This window comes from Erpetoichthys calabaricus, chromosome 13 (assembly GCF_900747795.2).
Source record: "Erpetoichthys calabaricus chromosome 13, fErpCal1.3, whole genome shotgun sequence".
NCBI lineage: Eukaryota > Metazoa > Chordata > Cladistia > Polypteriformes > Polypteridae > Erpetoichthys > Erpetoichthys calabaricus.
The window spans coordinates 107817089-107836380 of NC_041406.2; the positions used below are offsets into that span (position 1 = coordinate 107817089).

At 39.6% G+C, this 19292-nt stretch overlaps 1 protein-coding gene across 2 annotated transcripts; it reads left to right on the plus strand.

Moving 5' to 3' along the window:
- The first annotated feature begins 11176 nt into the window (after positions 1-11176).
- Positions 11177-12650, plus strand: LOC127530000 (E3 SUMO-protein ligase ZBED1-like). Of its 2 annotated transcripts, none has more exons than XM_051935545.1 (2): positions 11177-12119; positions 12336-12650. In XM_051935545.1, exons 1-2 carry the CDS (start codon positions 11322-11324, stop codon positions 12579-12581), a joined length of 1044 nt encoding a protein of 347 aa, XP_051791505.1. In that variant the 5' UTR covers positions 11177-11321; the 3' UTR covers positions 12582-12650. The 2 variants fall into 2 exon arrangements, with proteins under 2 accessions (XP_051791505.1, XP_051791504.1); XM_051935544.1 differs by having other exon boundaries at positions 11177-12111; positions 12328-12650.
- Positions 12651-19292: the final 6642 nt, after the last annotated feature.

The window sequence follows — 19292 nt, forward strand, 5'->3', positions numbered from 1 at the left end:
AAAAGAGACACTCCATTAATTTTTCTACAGTAATCCATGATAAATCAGAGGGTGGAGTCTCCTTACCAAATATTTTAATTCTATCCTTGGTCTTTTTGTTTTGCACGCACTTTGGAGCTGGTTGATCTCTCTTGTTAGTCCCCCTTCTTGGTTTTGTATCCAGTATAGCTTCCCCTAAACCCCTTTCTTTTCTCCACTTCACAGCACTAAAACTAAAATCTTGTGCTAACAATTGGGGACCTTTTAGTTTTGTATATATGTTGTGCTTTTGGTGGAGGGTAAAATTTTTGGATTACTAGCACCAATGGCCCTGGCACACTCCCACCTTCAACAACCCTGGTTTGTGTTTAGGCCAGAGGTGTCCAACTCCGGTCCTGGTGGGCCGCAGTGGCTGCAGGTTTTCATTCTAACCCTTTTCCTAATCAGCGGGCAGTTTTCACAGCTAATTAACTCCTTTTCCCTTCATTTTAATAGCCCTATTTTTAAGGATTCAGTCCTCTGAATCGATTTGTTTCTTTATTAAATGGCAGCCAAACAGAAATAAGATGTGAAACGAGCCAACAGGTGACCAGCTAAACTGGAACGTCAAACTCCAGCCAATTTCACTCCAACCAGTTTCTTAATGAGATGGCAATTCTTGCTGTCAATTAAAGCCGTTATTGAATATCATTACTTCCTGCAGCTCTCATTCTGCCACAGCAGCAGAGTGTTGTTTTTCCGTTTTTTATATGACCTGAGCAGACCAACATGACGAGACCTTCACCTTTCTTTATTTTCAGGTTAGCTGCTCATTAAGGAAGAAGAAACATTTAAGTGGTCTGAGTCACGTCAGTTAAAATGAAGGCAAAATAAGTTAATCAGCAGCAAAAACAGCTCACTTATTAAGAAGATGGTTAGAATGAAAACCTGTAGTCACTGGTTGGACACCCCTGGTATAGGCAGTCGTCTCATTTCATTTCCATCATGGGCCTCTTTATGCATCTCAACTCTTGGTGACATTTTTCACGGTGCTGGAATCCGGACATTCTAGTCCAAAGGCCCGAGTTTGTAATCCCATCCTTCTTTTTTTCTTTTACTTATATCAAAGGTCTGTTTCAAAACTTGCAATGTCCATATTTTCTGCTCTTCCCTCCCATTCACTTTTACTATTTCTGTAATTCTCTGTCCTTAACCCAAGACCTGTGGCTTTTCTATATGCTTATCATTGCAAGGCCTCCTATCAACCTTCTTTTGGCTTGGCAGTGTCAACTCACACTTGTTTGGAAATCTATTTTTAGTAGATTTGTATTTTCGTCTAAGAACCTCAATCTTCAAAACACTCAATTTAGGATTGACCATTGCACTTATTTGATTCCCCAAAAGCATTTTGCCATGGGTCTGTCCACTGATTCCCATTGTTCCTTCTGCCAGGTGCTTTTCTGGAAATGTTTTGGGAGTGCCTCTCCCATCTCTGCTATGTTTTTGTCTATTGCTAAATTTCTCTTGATTATTTCTCACATTAACTTCCCTTCTTTAATGTTTTGTCTTACTGGACCTCTTGCCTCTCTCTGTCTCACACTTCTTTCCAGCAGAGGCTGTTTTGTCCAGGCCCAATAGCTGCAAACACATTTTAAGCTTTTTGATGGAAACCTGATGTTTCTATCTCCTTTGCATCTTGACAATCCTCATATTTCAATCTTACTCTCCTAGAACTCTGAGTGGCGGTGATTAATGGGTCATCCTCTTCCTACTGTATATTACAACATTTATCATACTGTAGTGGAAATTCTGGGAAGCTGGATGGCCAGTGCTTGCCATCATTCTCTTCTTCTTCTTCAATCCTGTCTCAGTGGGGTCTGGCATTTGGGCTGTGTTTCCCCCCCCAAGTTTTGCTGAGGCCGTTTTCATTTTACCTTTTTAACAAGGCAAATTTTGTGTATTGGTGGGGTGTGGTAGTATTTTTACCCTTATTACCATCTTTGCAGTTGTTTTGGCTGTTAATTTTATGAGAACCCTGTTGGCGTTATTTATATGTTTATTCATTTTTTAAAACTATTTCATCACAAAAAAGGGTTGTAACAACTGGGTTTAAGCCTTTATACAAACTATTAATTTACATCAGAACCAATAATAGTAAGTGTAAAGTGGTACATAGAATCACAAAACATGGGTGGGTCCTTTTCTTAGTTGCAGATTATGTGTTCTCAATCAAAACAAGGAAAGACAGATTTATTTCTGAAGAAGAGCACTATGGCTCTTTGTTGTGTCCATTTTTTTAAAAGAGACTGTAGAATAGAATATTCTTAAAGTTGATGATTTGCATATATTCAAAGAGAATCATAAGCATATATGAAAATAAGTATTATATCCTAATGCACGATAGTATAGTAAGGGTTAAACTACTGTATAAAAAGCCCTCACCTATATTTTTTATTATTTTCCTCTTTGCAGCTGTAAACTACCAGTATTTTTATGCTAAGCTTAAAAACTTTAGGCAAACACACTCTGAACTTTGGGAAGGCAGAACAGGCCATTGTTTTAAGAAATGTAGTTGCTGAGGCCTTAACCATGAGAGAAAAACCAGATTGGCCATTTGCTTCCACTTGTAGAGGCTCTGCCTCCCTGTTTGCCAGCCTGGACAGGTGATGACAAGTCAAGGAATATGTAGTTTATAAGAAACAGCGTTATGGTTTTAGGGGTGCAGCTGTCCAAACCTCTAGCCCAGTATCCTATGTGTGGGTTCACCTGATTCCGACTTGCTGGTGGGAATCGATTGATAAACCGGTTTCGGACATCTGCACAGGATAAGGAGCAGTTTTGGAAAGTTTGAATCAGATGACGAACATGGGGTAAGCTGATGGACATTAGGTAAAGACGAGCCAAGTGGGCGGGATGAGCATGACAAAGCACTATTCTCATTAAGCTGAAGGTATTGGTGGAACTAATTAGAGGCAGATCTAAAGCTACAAGATGATTGGGAGTCAAATGAGGATGAGAAATGAGTTCTATGATAAGAATTGTGATAAAAATATGGTTTGCCCATATTTGGGCTTTCATTTCATTTGAATTGAGACCGTGTATGCATCACGCAATAAAGTTTAATTCTGCTGCCTTCCTGAGACTCTGTGTGCCTTCTTTGAGCAGCGTGTTTCTGCCACAACAACAGCAGCTTCCCCTCCTGTCTTGCCCAATGAACATGTAAAACAAGAAAACCTGGCTAACTTTGCAGCAGGTTCTTATCACTGTGAGAGGGCACCGTGCAGTTTTAGAACATTAGAACAATCTAGATGAGAACAGGCCATTTCAGCCAAACAAAGTTTGCCAGTCCCATCCACTTAATTCTTCTAATAAAAAAAACATCAAGTCGAGTTTTGAAAGTCCCTAAAGTCCTACTGACTGCTATGTTACTTGGCTGCTTATTCCAAGTGTCTTTGGTTATCTATGTAAAGAAAAATTTCCTGTTTGTGTAAAAATTATCCTTAACTAGTTTCCAACTGTGCCCTGTGTTCCTGATGAAATCGTTTTAAAATAATTATTTTAAAATAACTTCAAATCAAGTTTAGAAAGTCCCTAAAGTTCCACCGTCTACCACACTACTTGGTAGCTTATACCATCTGTCTCTGATTCTCTGTGTAAAGAAAAGCTTCCTAATGTTTGTGTGAAATTTACTCTTAAAAAGTTTCCAACTATGTCATTGTGTTCCTGATGAACTCATTTTAAAGTAACAGTCTTGATCCACTGTACTAAATCCCTTCATAATTTTAAGCACTTCAGTCTTGTCCCCTGTTAATCTTCTTTTGCTTAAACTGAGAAGGCTCAGCTCTTTCCTCATAACTCATCCCCTGTAGCCCTGGAATCAGCCTAGTCGCTCTTCTCTGGACTTTTTCTAGCGCTGCTACAGTATGTCCTTTTTGTAACCTGGAGACCAAAACTGCACACAGAACTCCAGATGAAGTCTAACTAGTGTGGTATAAAGCTTGAGCAGAACCTTGTTTGAGTTATGCTCTACACCGTATGCTTTAAAACCTAACATTCTGTTAGTGTGAACACTGTCTGGAAGTTGATAGTGTAGAGTCCACTACAACTCCTGAATCCTTTTCATAAGCTGTATTATTGATTTTCAGACTTCCCATTGTGTATTCAAATGTAACATTTTTACTTTGTACATGTAATAATTTACATTTACTTATAAATCATTAAATTTAATCTGCCACAAATCTGCCCACACCTGTATGCTGACCAAAACCCTCTGTATTGATTCAGTGGATTCGAGATTATCTGTCGGTCCATCTAGCTTGGTATCATCTGCAAACTTAACCAGCTTGTTACTTATATTCCTATCCAAATCATTTACATATATTAAAAATAACAGTAGCCCTTGCACTAACCCTCTGCTTCCTGTGTCTAAGCCACTTTTTGTGCACACCTTACACACTACACCCTGAACTCCCACTTCTTTTAGTTTGATACCCAACTTCTCATGTGGCACCTTATCAAATGCTTTCTGAACATTCAGATAAATAACATTACAGTATATGTTCTACTTTGATCGGATCCTTTTGTTGCTTCCTCATAGTATTTCCAGCATGTTGGTGAAATGTGACCATCTTCTGAACCCTTGCTGACTGGTCAGTAAAACTGCTATTCTTGCCATGTGCTGCTCAATTTTTCCCTTAATAATTCTTTCCATTAATTGATTCATGATGCATGTTAAGCCTACTGGCCTATAGCTGCTTTGAACTGCCTGATCACCATTTTTGCACAACGAGATAATATAAGCTTCTCAATTCACATTAAAAGTATGCACAAAAAATAAAAATAAATCAAAGAAAATGCTACAGAACATCATTATCATTCAGAGCACTCCTCTCACTTCCAGTTCAAGGTCTGTTCCTTGGGACTCAAAGCAATAAACAGTCTTAACTATGCAAAACACACCACAATCCCACTTTACATTCTAACTCTCAGATCATACACTGCACTCCTGTTCATCTTGATCAACACATTCATCAGTGTAAGTGTAAAGCATCCCCTATACACCTTGAACTTAAATTTTAAGCAAAGTATATATATGCCAGGTAATCCATATTCTTTCCAAATTTAAAAGATGTATATGTTAGTTTATTATACAACACCGAATTGGCCTGAGGTGAATGACTGGTTTCTGCTGTGAACTTGTAAACTATCCATGGGTTATTCCAGACTGACCCTCAATGCCCTAAGGTTCTGACTTTCTGCATCTCTCAAACAGAAAAGCGGATTGAGAAATTTGGTGGAAGTGCTACCCTACTCATTTTGTTGTTATATGTATTCTTGGACTAGATGATAGATAAATGGATCAGTGTGCATTAAATACTGTGGTTCCTCATTTATGCCACAACTTTACCATGGTTAACCATAATTTGGAAACTATTTTATAACAATCAAAACAGTCATAGGTGTTGTTGACCCCTCTGATCACATGTAGTGCATTTGATCAGTTATGTATTAAAGATAAAAGATGGTGAAGTGTGTAAGTGGCGGAACATCCTCTAAAAGGATTGGTCTTCTGCCACACACCATTGAAATCTGGGCATTTGTATGTGATATTTGTAAGTTCTTACCAAATCCTTGTAGGTTTTTGCCTTTTGTCTGTTTATTATGTTTTGTTTTTTATGTTCCTCAATGTGGCCCCAGCTCTGTTAATGCAAGTATGAAACATCAAGAAAGGAATGAACGTTAAATCATATGTGTTCCCAAAACATAGATTATGTCAGGGTCAGTAGACACTTGTTTAGTTTATATTTTTTATATCTTCCACTAACTGGCATTAACTGGCATGAGTGCATTTGAAGGCATGAACAGAAAATCTACAGAATCAATTTTTTTTTTCAAAATTACTGCACCATAATGGCATTCAAAACACTTATTTCCCGCACACTGGCATAAAACTGTTAAGGTACTATTTTACATTTTTATCAGTAGATCACTTCCTGTGTCTGTCACTGGTTTGACGTTAATTTATTTTCATGTTATGATAATATTAGGCAGACCTCAGTCTTTGATTGATTGTTACACTGTTTATATTGTTTAATCGTATCCCTGCTAACATTTAGTTAACTTGGAAGATGGCTAAATGTAGACATGAAATGAGTGAAGTTTACTACATAAACATAGTGGGTTCCATATACCACATATTCTCACGTATAAACAATCATAAAATCAGACCTCGACTTATACGCCCGTTCAAAAATGAGACACTTTATTTATTTATTTTTTTACATCTTCTTGCCTCCTCCAGTCTCGCATCAGTTTCTCAGATGCATCGAATTTTGTTACAGCAGCGCAGTTACCAATTTCTTTCGCAAATTCAACGACGTTTAATTTAAAACCAGCTTCATATTTTCTTCTGAACAAACGCTCCATCGTAGATAAGTGATGCTCTTATGATAAAGGTGTATGAGGGTGTGACATACAAAAAAATACAAATCAGTGAAAACTTTGCTTCGGAATAGTTCGGGTATTACCGTGTGGTCACGTAGGCACAATAGACAGAGAGAGAGGGTTAGGAGCATAGGCTGATACGGCACATTGCCGCACCCACATAGAAAAAAGAGGCCATGTTCTCCGTGGTTACACTCTCAGGTAGGTGTCAGCATATCATAATCTCTTGTACCAATAGCGTGAGTTTTTCACATTCAACTTATACGAGTGACATTATAAAATACCAGAAATTATACTGTAAAAGCAAGTCCTGACTAATCCGCGGGAGAACTTATCCACGAGTATATATGGTACTTGGGCAGTTTGAATGTTTTACCTTTTTAATCTTTATCCATACAACCAAGATCTGGCTTCCAGAATGATTGCTGGTATTAATTACCCTGTGTTCTGCATCATGGCACAGTTATGATCAAATTAATTTATGTGTGTTTCTCAATTTGTTAGGTGTTAATACTGGCACCTGAAAGTTGCTCTCCAACTTTACTTTCAACATTTCATACTTTTCATTAGTGACATATTTTTTATTTCACAGCCAATACTTTAAAATTTTGCTATGCTGAATGCAGTAGAACAGTAAATTATGCTGTATGTAAAACTAAGTATAAAAGGATTTAGTGTGGCCCTATGTCAGCGTTAATCTACAAAATAGAGTTGCTGTACAATAACTCCATAACTCAGAGTTCTACTGTACCGGAGCGAATGATGAGGCAAGGCCATTCTGAATAATTGGGGGTGCCAACTGGGAAAAACCCAATTAATTCAACCAAAAAACAAACAAAATAATTCAAATGAAAACATGCACTATTGATAGACCAGTTGCCTTTTTAAATTAGTCACTTAGCTTTTAGAGGACATGTCCAAATGAGATGTCACCTTCTGGGAGAACCTCCCTTTTATACTGGAGGGGGCGGGTCTTCTTTGGCACTGTTGCTCTCAAGGGGAAGTTTGTGAGAGGAGAGAGAGAGAGGTTAGGAGCACACGCTGATACAGCGCATTGCCGCAACCACCACATGACAAACCAACTCAGGATCCCAGATTAGGACCCAAGTGCAGCCATGCAATGGGTGACACCTCAGCACCACACTAGTTCAGATGGTATGGAACAGTGTGAGGTTTTTTTATGGTGGCTGGAGTGCCAATTCTGCCACCAACCCCCAGGTTTTTCCCTGTAGGTTGGAGGGCCTACCTGCAGGGCTGGATGCAGATTAACATTATACCCAGTACGAAGGAATTTCAGGTTAAGGGGCCCAACAGAGTAGAGTCACTTCGGGCGTTTACGGGATTTGAACTGGCAACCTTCCGATTACCAGTGCAGATCCCTATTTCAGAGCCACCACTCCGTCCTGTAAGTTTGTGAGGTTAAAATAAAAAAGACAAGACTGTTAGCAACAGCGCCCCCTCTCGTACCACATAGCTTAGGTGAACCTGGCAGGCGACCTTCTGATGTGCATGTGTAACACTGAATATAGTAGATTTTCAATCTCAGTCAACTTTTAATCACTGAAAGCATTCAAAAAAGGTTTTAAACAACTAAATGTAGCATTCTTTACCAATCACAGCAAATGATTCTTTTTGTTGTCTACCCTTTCACACGTTTTTTTTCACCGGGCTTGAATGGTGTTCCTTCAGTTACTCCAGTGATGAGTACATGTAGCATTTAAGGTACAAAGGCTTGCAAAGCCTTTCCTAGAAGTGAACTTGTAGTATGGTGTCTGCTATGTAGTACTAATGTAGCATTTGCTTGCACAGAAGATTTTGCTTTTGTGTTTCTATTGGTTACTCATCAGATATTTAAATGAATATAGAACTAAAGGAAGTCCAATAAAGTTGGCCATCTGAGAAGATAAGTAAGATTAAAATATGAGTCATCAATTAATTTGATATATTAGAACTGTATCTGAGAATCATAACAATGTATTCAGTTTTACTTTTATTTAGTGTTTAAGAACTCTCACAAAAGAACTTGAAAAGACCAATCAGTTGACATTGTTTTATAATTAACAGAACTGAAGTGTACCACCATTGACTTGTACTGGTCTTTTTTAGTTACTGCTGTAATGTCCATCCTTCCACCCATCTCTCAAACCTTCTTAACCGGAACTGGGTTGAAAGGAAGCTGGAGTGTATCCCACTAAGCATCAGGTAGGAAATACCCCTGGATGGAGACTCAGTCTAAAACAAAATGAACACACACACACATACACACACACACACACACACAAGGACCGATTTAGCATCACAAATCCACCTAAAATTTAAGTTATGGGAGGAATCCCACACAGGGAGAATATGAAAACTGCATGCAGGGAGCAACTGAGATATGAAACCTGGGTGCATTATTGCGAGGCAGCAGAGCAACCAGTCTAATTTATTCCTTCAAATGCACTGCAATCCTGTTTTACCAGTTCCGGATACTGGTTTGAACGATGAAAACGGGTAGATACTTTTCCTTTAAACTTTATTTAAAATGCTGAAGGACAGACACACAGCTGTATTAATAGTAGTAATACTAGCAAATTGTGCTTGCAAAAATTTCAGAAGAATAAAAGCGTTAATGAAATGATGAAGAGGGAGAGAAGAACATCACATGTTACAGTAAGAAAGGAGATTATTTTAATAAGTAGTGACTTGTGAGAGCACTCAGTATTAGAAAAGTCACATGATTGGTATGGGATGTTATTATAGTCGGCTCCAGCAGACCCCCGTGACCCTTTGTTCGGATTCAGCGGGTTGGAAAATGGATGGATGGATGGATGTTATTATAGTCACTTACAACAGCATGAATATTTACAATACAAAGTGTAACATGAACAGGTTAACAGAACATATTGGATAAGAAAGTAAATGCAGTAAGTGTGGCTGTCAGGTAGTATACTGATGTCTATAATAATTGTCAGAAAACGCAAATTGTTGCATAAACGTAATTGTCAACGAAAATATTCCCATATGTGTAACCCACGAGTACCTGTACATTTAACCTTGGTTTAACTGTCTAGGTGCAAGACTTGCTGCCTCTGATCTTCAGATAATGTCGCTCTGTGGTTTGACATATGTTGTCTTTGTTGTTCTAAGGCATCTTGCCTGTGCTGGTTGGTCTGACGTGATGTAGAAGTTTCTGCTTCTGTGTGTTGGTGTGAGTATGTAGGCCAGCCAGACCGTTACAGTTGGTCGCAGCTAGGCTGTATGTGCCTTTTCATTTTATTGGGAGGTTTACGTTGAAGTGAAGGAAAACAAAGGTGTAAAATGGTAGTGTTATAATGTAGTTTCGGCCAGTAACAAAGATGCACCGAATAAACAGTCAAATACCACAGTTGATAATTGGTCACATTGAAAAATTGAAGACTTGAAGATAAGCCTAAGATCAAAACTCTGCCAGGAACATGGATTCCTCGCTATTGTTGTGGAGGGATATAGTAGTTGTGGCAACTGTTGTTTGTATCGAGCACGGACGAACACAAGCGAAATAATATAAGGCTTGTCATACTGGCATGTCTGACCATCACGCATCTTACCCCTCTATACAACCACAATTAAAAAAAGAAAATTTTAAAAATAAAGAAGTTCACTTTAATTAATAGAAAACACAAATCAGCTTACCTGATGCGTGCCAAACTCCTCTTTCTGTGCTCCCATTATCTGAAATCTTGTGGAAACATCCAAAGACTAATTATACCTGGCAGCTGAAACAACACTCATCAGTCAGACATGCACACAGTTACACATTTAAACAGATCTTATTCCACAATGTTTCTCTGATAAGTCTTTCTGAAGTTGAATTTTATCTTATTCTCAACTGCATTTAGCCTTCAAATGGTAATAAGAGCCAGATATGACCATATTATGGAAGTATTTTGTGCCATGTGGTACACTCTAAGAGTGACTATACCCGGAGAGGCTGGTCTTTGTGCGCCACCACTCACTACCACTTACAGACTTTGGAACGCCACTCTCATGGTCACCTAAATGTCCTGTTGTACTCACCTAAAGCCTTCAGCCATTAAGCAGAACAGTTCAACTTTCTCTGAGATTATTTGGCAGTCATTTATAAAGACAAAATCCTTGTACTCAAAGTTTCCTGTTTGTATTGGACTTATCTGTTGTAGATGCCCATTTTTACCTTGCATTTTATTTCTTCTTCTTTGACCATAGTATGAATGTTTTAATAGGGTTGTCACATTTACCTCTATTATATAATATTTTCAAAACTGGGAGTCATAGGTGGCCTGGGACAAAACTGGTAGGAAAAGGCACTGGACAGGGTACCAGTCCATCACAGAAATAATTACAGATGTGTTGTACAGTTTAAATATTAAAAAGTGATAGCTTCCAGATCTCCTTGCTCAGCTTTCCACTTCTCTGGATATCACAGTGTTGCAGGATGTAACTGCTCATCTAACTTGATCATACTTGATGATGCCAGCAGCCATAACACCTGCACTTCAGAATAAGTAATCCAACTGAAGGTAACCATGTGTACTAAATTAGCAATAGATCATGAAAAAATGTTAATTACGGACTCAGGAGATGAAACCCTACATAAAATAGTCAAATTATATACACTGTATTTAAAGTATTAATCAGTGTTTTGAATGGATTGTTATCCAGTTTGCTCACTCTCGTAATCACTTGGTCAGTGTTCTCCTATTGCTCAATAATTGCTACCTCACACACGGAAGCCATTTCAGAGTACTTCACACTAGGGCTGGGCGATTAATCGAAAAGTAATCGAAATCGACATTCAGAACCTATAATCGATCAAATTTTTCTAGGTCGATTATTTCGATTACTTTCCCTTTAAAAACACTACAGCGTGTGGAGTCACGTGACCCCGCTCCGTTACGTTACATTATTCCGCCGACATGTCGAGCATGGAGAGCTTAAACACTGACACAACTGAGCAACAAGAGCAGCTTGTACCAAAGAAAAACGCAGTCTCCGTCATTTGGACACATTTTGGCTTCAGTAAGGATGACATCGAACAAAATGAAGTCAGATGTAGACACTGTAGAAAAACAGTTTCGACGCCCAAAGGTAACACCACCAATTTGTTTCAACACTTGAAGCACAATCACGTTACTGAATATGAACAGTGCATGGCTCAAAAAAAACAAAAAGAGACTGACAAGCGCCCAGCAACAAGTGCCTCCGCAAAGCAGATGTCGATAACACAAGTGTTCACAAATGCCACACAGTATGAGAAGAGTTCAAGAAGATGGAAAGAAATAACTGACGCTATTTGTTATTACATCGCAAAGGATATGACTCCCTTGGCTAAAGTGGAGCGAAGCGGGTTTAAACACCTCGTTAAAACTCTCGACAGAAGATACACTGTGCCATCGCAATCACATTTTTCTAAAACTGCGCTGCCAGACATGTACAAGACATGTTGTAAAAATGTAGCTGCTGAACTGAAAAATGTTCAACACTTTGCAGCCACATCTGATCTCTGGTCAAGTAGGACGATGGACCCATTCTTGAGCCTTACTTTGCACTACATTGACGACGATTGGAAGCTGCGCCAGAGATGCCTTGAGACGGCATATTTTCCAGCCGATCACACGGCAGATATGATTGCGCAAGGTCTGAAAGATATGCTTTCTGAATGGGACCTCGCAGAAGAAAAACTTTCAGCCATTACGACAGACAACGGTGCTAATGTTGTCAAAGCTGCTGCGATTAATGGATGGTTACGGCAGCAGTGTTTTGGACACTGCCTACACTTTGCAATTGGTAAGTACACGTCAGCTTAATTAAATATAATAGCATAAAAGCAAAAGAGGTCATTAGGAAGCTTTTTTAAAGGGAGTGAGGCAACACCTTCAGCAAGTTCAGCTACACCCACTCTGTCACTTCAGCAATCGCTAGAAGCAGAGATGAGCAGCTATTTGGTGTCCCCCATGCTGGATAGTGAGGCAAATCCACTGGACTGGTGGAGGAAGCATCATGTACACTTTCCCACTCTAAGTAAGGTGGCAAAAAAGTATCTCTGCATACCAGCTACTAGCTCCCCATCAGAGCGGGTTTTCAGTTCGGGCGGAAACATTGTTACATGCCTCAGGTCCTGCCTGAAACCTGAAAAGGTTAACATGCTCGTGTTTCTTAGTAAGAACTTAGAGTAAATTCATGTTCATATAGTGACATGACAAGATCGCTAAGATCACCTCATGCAACAGTGTTTAGAGAGTTCTATTTTCACTACAACATTAAAATATTTGTTTACAGAAGATGCAAGAAATGCACTGTTTAACATATTATTTACAGGATATATAAGAGTTATTTTATTTAGAAGAGATACTGCTTATTTTCTACTTTTAATAAGAAAAACATTGAAAATAATTTATTTTGTTTCCAAAAGTGCAAGTTATTTATTTTTACTTTTTTTATAAGAACAAAGTGATTGTTCGTTTTAGGCAATGTGTGCTTTAATTTCAGTTGTTCAACATTGATGTTCAATAAATAATCACAGATAGTAGATAGTGTGTTTCCTTCAATTATTTTAAAATCAAGTAATGCACCCTTCATTCAAAAATCTCACTTGTAATATGTGAGCATATTTACTGTACAAAACTTGTCAGTGAACTATGAGGGCAAAAAAAAAATAAATAAATAAAATAATCGTTCATTAATCGTAATCGAGTTAAAATGTTCAATTAATCGAGATTTTGATTTTAGGCCAAATCGCCCAGCCCTACTTCACAAGCAATATGGCCACTTTGTTCAATTCAGGTACTGGAGATATAACATGACTTTGTTGTGCTTTTTTAGACACCCCTCTTGTCTTGGGTCGGGGAAAAGATCAGATGCTTGCTATATTCCATATATTCTGAGTTAATATCCTGTGTCTTTTTGTAGTCTGCATGGAGCTTGCACGTTCTTCTCATGTCTTTGTGGGATTTCCTAAGGGTACTCCTTTAATGACCTCTTGGGCACAGAAATCAGCAGTGTGTCTGTCTGTGGAGAGAGTGTCCACCATATTGAAAGGTTTACTTACCTCAGCAGCGACATTCATGTCTCTGGTGACTCTTCCTATGAAGTCAGTAGTCATGTGGGGAGTCATGCGGTCACTGGAGAGGTGTGAGTGGAGCTCCCGATATCTTTGCAAAAGGACGAAGGTCCAAGTCTTTAGAGTCCTGGTGCTTCCTATCTTTCTATATGGTTGTGAGATGTGGATTCAATCTAGTAACCTGAGACAAAGATTGGACTTCTTTGGTCCGTGTCTCTTTGGAGAATCTTTGGTTTGACTTTTTATCGAATGAGTGGTTGTTCATGAGGCACATTACCTACATTTTGAGGGAGTGTTAGTTACAGCACTATGGCCATGTGGTGTGATTTCCCGAGGGTGATCTGGCTCCCAGGATGCTCATTGTTGATTACACAAGTGGCTGGTCCAGGTCAAGGGGACGCCAATGCAACACCTGTCTGTGACAGATAGATGGTCATTTCTGGATGGTGGGACTGGACCACATACCACCTGGTGGGTAACCAAGATCCCAAGCTCTTTCGTCATGCGGTGGGTGTGGCAATGCACTGTACCCGAACCTGACATGAACTGACTCTGGTTATCACTCCATATCAACAAATACGTGAAAGTTTGGTTAACTGGAGGGTCTAAATTGGCCAGTTACAGAACTTCAGGGGGAAAAAAAATCATCAGACCCCAAAATTGGTGACTTTCCGTAGAACACATTGCAAACCAAATTTATCGGGCACTACTTCCTTTCTTCTACATTACTAATGTGAGGGTGCCGTAAATCCACCTAAAGGTCAGCAGTGCTGACTCCTTGATGAATGCAAATTCAAGAAGCAGAATCTTAAGTTATTAATGCAGCAGAAGAAAGCTAGCATGTTAAAGGCAAGAGAAGAGGGAAACACCTAGTCTCACATGTTAGGCCTGCACAATAGCAGTTAGGCAGTTCAATCTATGGAGGGCTTATGGATCTGTTCTTTTTATTGGATAATTAGAATTGTTTTGCCTCTATGCATGTATACTAGGCTGCTGGAGCAGAACAGAGCTCGTTTTCAAAAGAGCCAATTCTCCAGGGAACACCAGGACAAAAGAACAGATGGTACAAGCTCTTAGTTCCTCTCTAATTGCAGTGTTCACTGTTGCAGTTTAACGAAGATTGATACACAGGGGCTGCTACACAAACTCACAAATGTAAAGCATCACTGCTGCCAATGGATAAAAAGACGGCAATCAGAAGTTTTTTTTTGTTTTGTTTTGTTTTCCTTTCTTCCTGTACTTCATGTCTCAACTTCCTGGGAAAGTAAAGAAAAAAAACTTTAAAGTTTCTCAAAAGCTATTAAATTATCCAAAAATTATTGTTGTTTGACTAATCCAGTGTTACTTTTGCATTTTAATGACTAAAAGAAGTGTTTGGTTATTTTAAACAGGTTGTTCTGAATTGCCAAAAATGTCAAAGCTGCACTTTTAGTAAATATATTAATCTATTCTTGGAATGCTTAGTGAATAAAAAATATTGATATAACATTAAGCAATGGATTGTCAGTGCACTGTAGGGAACACCAACACTGACTTACTCAGTATGTGGCAAATATGGGGTTGTTTTTTGGTAGAAAACAATACAATATTGTATACAGTATATATTGCAAGAACAAAAGGGCATGATAAGAAGGGTTGGGGCACCTGTGGGAAAGCCACATATAATTGTATTTGCAAAAATATAAACAAAAACGTGATTCAAGGGAGTTAAAGCAACGCCTTTTCAAATGGGAGTCCGATACTGAAGTGACTCAAAGATGGCAAAGTTTCTGGTTATGATGGTTTCCGGCAGGAAGAGGTGGGTTCTGGCAGATGAACAACATGATGTTGGTGGTGGAAAAGCTGTCAATCTTCCAGTCTGCAGAGGGAGGAAAAGAGAAGGCGTTATCATGCAGTGCCATCCCCTGGAGCGGTGGAGAATACCCAACACTAGAGCCATTAAGCTAAGCACACACGAGTAACTACATATATTATTAAAAAGAAAACAAATAAGCTTAAATGGTTGGGGCACCAAAGGTGAACCCTGTTTAATTGGCAGGGTGGCATACCAACGAAAATACATGACCAAGAGGTTGAATTCAACACCTGGATGAGGTTGTTAGCATCTTATCCAGATATAAGTCTCAAAGCAACTGACTTGGATTGGTGTTGTCAGTTTTTAAATTAGTCCCTGGGCAGAAATAGCATCACAGCTCCTTATGTCACAAAAGCCTCAGACCTGAAAGCAAAAGAGGAAAAAGCCTAAGTGATGGCGCCAACCTTCTTACTGGGGTAGAATTAAATGTTACTGCAACAGTTATTGCAGAAACCCAGAAGATGCCCCCTATTCATGTGTATCTGTTGTGGAGGATTGCCGGCTTTCCAGTCCGGCCCTCACCCCCAGGCCGCTAGGAGGAGCCCTCCGGACAGCATATTCGTGCCCCGAGTTCCGGCAGGGCCTCATGGACTTTGTAGTGTTGTGACACAGCCCTGCTGGATACCTTGGGGGCCGCCAGGAGTCGCTGTAGGGGGGCTAATGGGTTCTTGCATGCCCTATAACCCGGGAGTGCGTCACAGTCATGTGACTGGAGGAAGCGACGTGCTCCCGGGATGAAGAAGAGGACTGTTTGCCCTGACCCTGAAGGAAATGGACTTGTGGGTTGTGCTTGGAACCACTTCTGGGTCAGGAGCTATAAAAGGACTAAGGGAAGCCCAGAACACTGAGCTGAGCTGGGAGGTAGGGTGGCGAAGTGTCTGGGAGTGGAGGATTGTATTGGTTATTGTAGAGTTTATTAAGTATATGAGTGTGGTGTGTGTAGTGCTTTGTGCACTGTACAATAGAAAAATAAATAGTTATTGTACTTTCACCTGGTCTCAAGAGTGGTACCTGAGGGTTCGAGAGGTGGACAAACGCAGTATCTGCTACACTGTGTATATATACTGTAGTCTAAGACACTGGGAGACTTCCAAATATTTGAGAAGCTACCAGTCTTCCTGTATATTTTACATCTAGAAAAAAGGACCATTGAAAGCTAAGGCATTGCAGCATTTGGCCAGACATTGAAGGCTCTTTCTCTTACTTTCTGGGAGAAACTGCCTTTCATGCACACCTTGTGTCATCTGAACCACCAACATAAATGTCGGAGAACTGCTTTTGAAAATCACAAGTCACAAATACAGTATTAAGAACTCCCCCAAACCCCCCCGCCCCCCACACACACGTGATGTCCCTAACTCTTTTTGTATCAGTAAATTGTTTTCCAGGAGCGATGTCCTGATGAGCAGTATATTCAGTTCAATTTATTCTTATTATTCTTGCTGTTGAATACCAGTTGACTTATGAGCCAAGCACATTATGCAATAACTACACATATAGTAGGAAAATGTACCACATAACCACAAAAAAGTGAAAATGTAAACAGAGAAACATCATGTAAGAGCTAAAAAAAATACATGTACAGTAAATATTGTATACAAGGTATATAATACAGTATTCTCCATAATGTTTGGGGATAAAGACCGATTTTTCATTGATTTAAACCTTTTTCTCCACAGGTTACATTTATAAATTTAACAATTCAGATGTGATTAAAGTGCGCATTGCAGACTTTCATTTAGGTATATTTGCATAATTTCAGTTACGCCATGTAGAAATGACAATGCTTTTTCATCATGGTCTCCCCTTTTTAGGGCAACATAATGTTTGGGACAATTGGCGTTACAGGTGTTTGTGATTCCTCCAGGTGTGTTTCAGTGCTTCATAAGATACTTCGGCTTGTTTTGACCCTCTGGAGTTTGCAGTTGCCATTGTTCAACATGAGGAATGGAGCTGTGCCAACAAAAGTCAAAGAAGCCACTATGAGACTGAAAAACAAGAGTAAATCCATTCTGCATTCAGTCTGGAATATCATTAAAAAGAGAGAACACAAAGATGACGTCAGCGATTGCAAATGGACTAGTAGGCCAAAGATGACCACCACTGCTGATGACAGAAGAATCCTCACTATGGTAAAGAAAAATCCCCAAACGCCAGCCCGACAGATCAGAACTAGACTTCAGGGGGCTGATGTGTGTGTGTCAGAGACCACTATCAGAACAGAAATACAGAGGCCACACTGCAAGATGCAAACCACTAGTTAGCCACAAGAACAGGATGGCCAGATATCAGTTTGTGAAACAGAACTTTCAGAATTGCAGAATTCTGGAAGAAGGTCTTGTGGACGAAGATGAATCTGAATCAGAGTGATGGCAAGAGTAAAGTGGGGAGACAAAAAGGAGCTGCCCAAAATCCAAAACAGACCACCTCATCTGTTAAACATGGTGGGGGGGTGTTATGGCTTGGGCGTGTATGGCTGTCACAGGTCCTGGCACACGTATCTTCATTGATGATGGAACTGTTGATGGCAGTGGCACAATGAATTTTAACATGTATAGGAACATCTCAGCTGCTCAAGGTCCAGTGAATGCCTCCAGCTCATTAGATGGCACTCCATCCTACAAGATGATGATCCCCAACCTACTTCTTAAGTAACATAAGAGTTTTTCAAAACTAAAAAAATGTAAAATGCTTGAATGGCCAAGCCAGTCACCTGATTTAAATCCAATTGAGCAGGCCTTCCATATGATGAAGAGAAGACTTGAGGAGACAAGCCCCCCAAGTAAGCAGGAGCCCAAGATTGCTGAATTAGTTGGCTTGGCAGAGCAACACCTGAGAAGATCCTCAGCCCCTGGTGATGACTATGAATCGTAGACTTCAAGCAGCCTTTACATGCAAGGGATATGTGACAAAATTCTAAATATGACTGCTTTAATAGACCTGCCATTGCTGTGTCCCAAACATTATGGTTCCCTGAAATAGGGGGACCACGTAGAAAAAGTATTGTCATTTCTAAATGGTGAAACCAAAATGCATGCCAATCCCCGTAAATGAAAGTCTGCAATGAACACCTTAATCACGTCTGAATTATTTTATAATTTTAAATTGTGGAGCGGAGGTGTAACTCAAGGTGAAATGTGTCTTTGTCCCAACCACTATGGAGGACATTTTATGTTGTATAGTTAGTGATGAGAGAAATTGCGAAGTTTTGTGGCCCTCCAATTCTGTCCGCTGTTCCACAGCTCCTCCCAAGCAGCTCTAAATGTTATCACATTTCTCCCAAGTCAATCTGTTAAGTAGTGACCATTTCCAGTCAACTGAGTGGGACCCTGGAACAGTTTCTCTGGTGAAGTACCATCACTTACGGAAATCATAGATGAAGTACCCTTCCTCCTTTCTGATCCTTTACTTTTATGGAGCCTCCTGACCAGAAGGGGCAGTGTCCTTTTCTCCTCATTTCACTCCTGGCCTGGGCTGACTCCCTATATCCTCCAGTTTTCTTGCATGTCTGTGTCCTCCCCAGCACATTTCTCGTCCCCTGCAGTGTCCTCAGTCCCCTTTCCAGCCGTGTTTATTTCTGTTCATTTTCAAGCCTGCTTAATGCAATAATTGTGCAGGTTGTGCTTTAGACTGTAAAGCGTGTTCTGACAGTGTGCCCACATCTCATGCATCTACACTCACTTATGTATTCATATGTTTTCAAAAAACACTAACACTTATTATTACACTCTCAGTATATGGGCTAACAGTGAGACACAGAAGTGGCCATGATACAATATATGAAAAATACTTGGAGAAAAAGCTTTATTAGTATTGTCTGCTGTATTGTAGTACCTCACTTTTAGTGCTTTTCTTGTTTTTCTAAGTGATTTTAGATTTTGATCACATAATGCCATTTTGCAAGCATTACGCGGTTATTTGGGAAGTTGTTTATTTATCCGTAAAGAGATAAAGCATTTCACCAGTATATTA

Bases quoted from the DNA above. Each gene is read 5' to 3' on its own strand.
- LOC127530000 (XM_051935545.1), top strand. From the start codon at position 11,322: ATGTCGAGCATGGAGAGCTTAAACACTGACACAACTGAGCAACAAGAG. The intron at 12,120-12,335 runs GTTGTCAAAGCT...CTAGAAGCAGAG, and splicing joins CGACAGACAACGGTGCTAAT to ATGAGCAGCTATTTGGTGTC.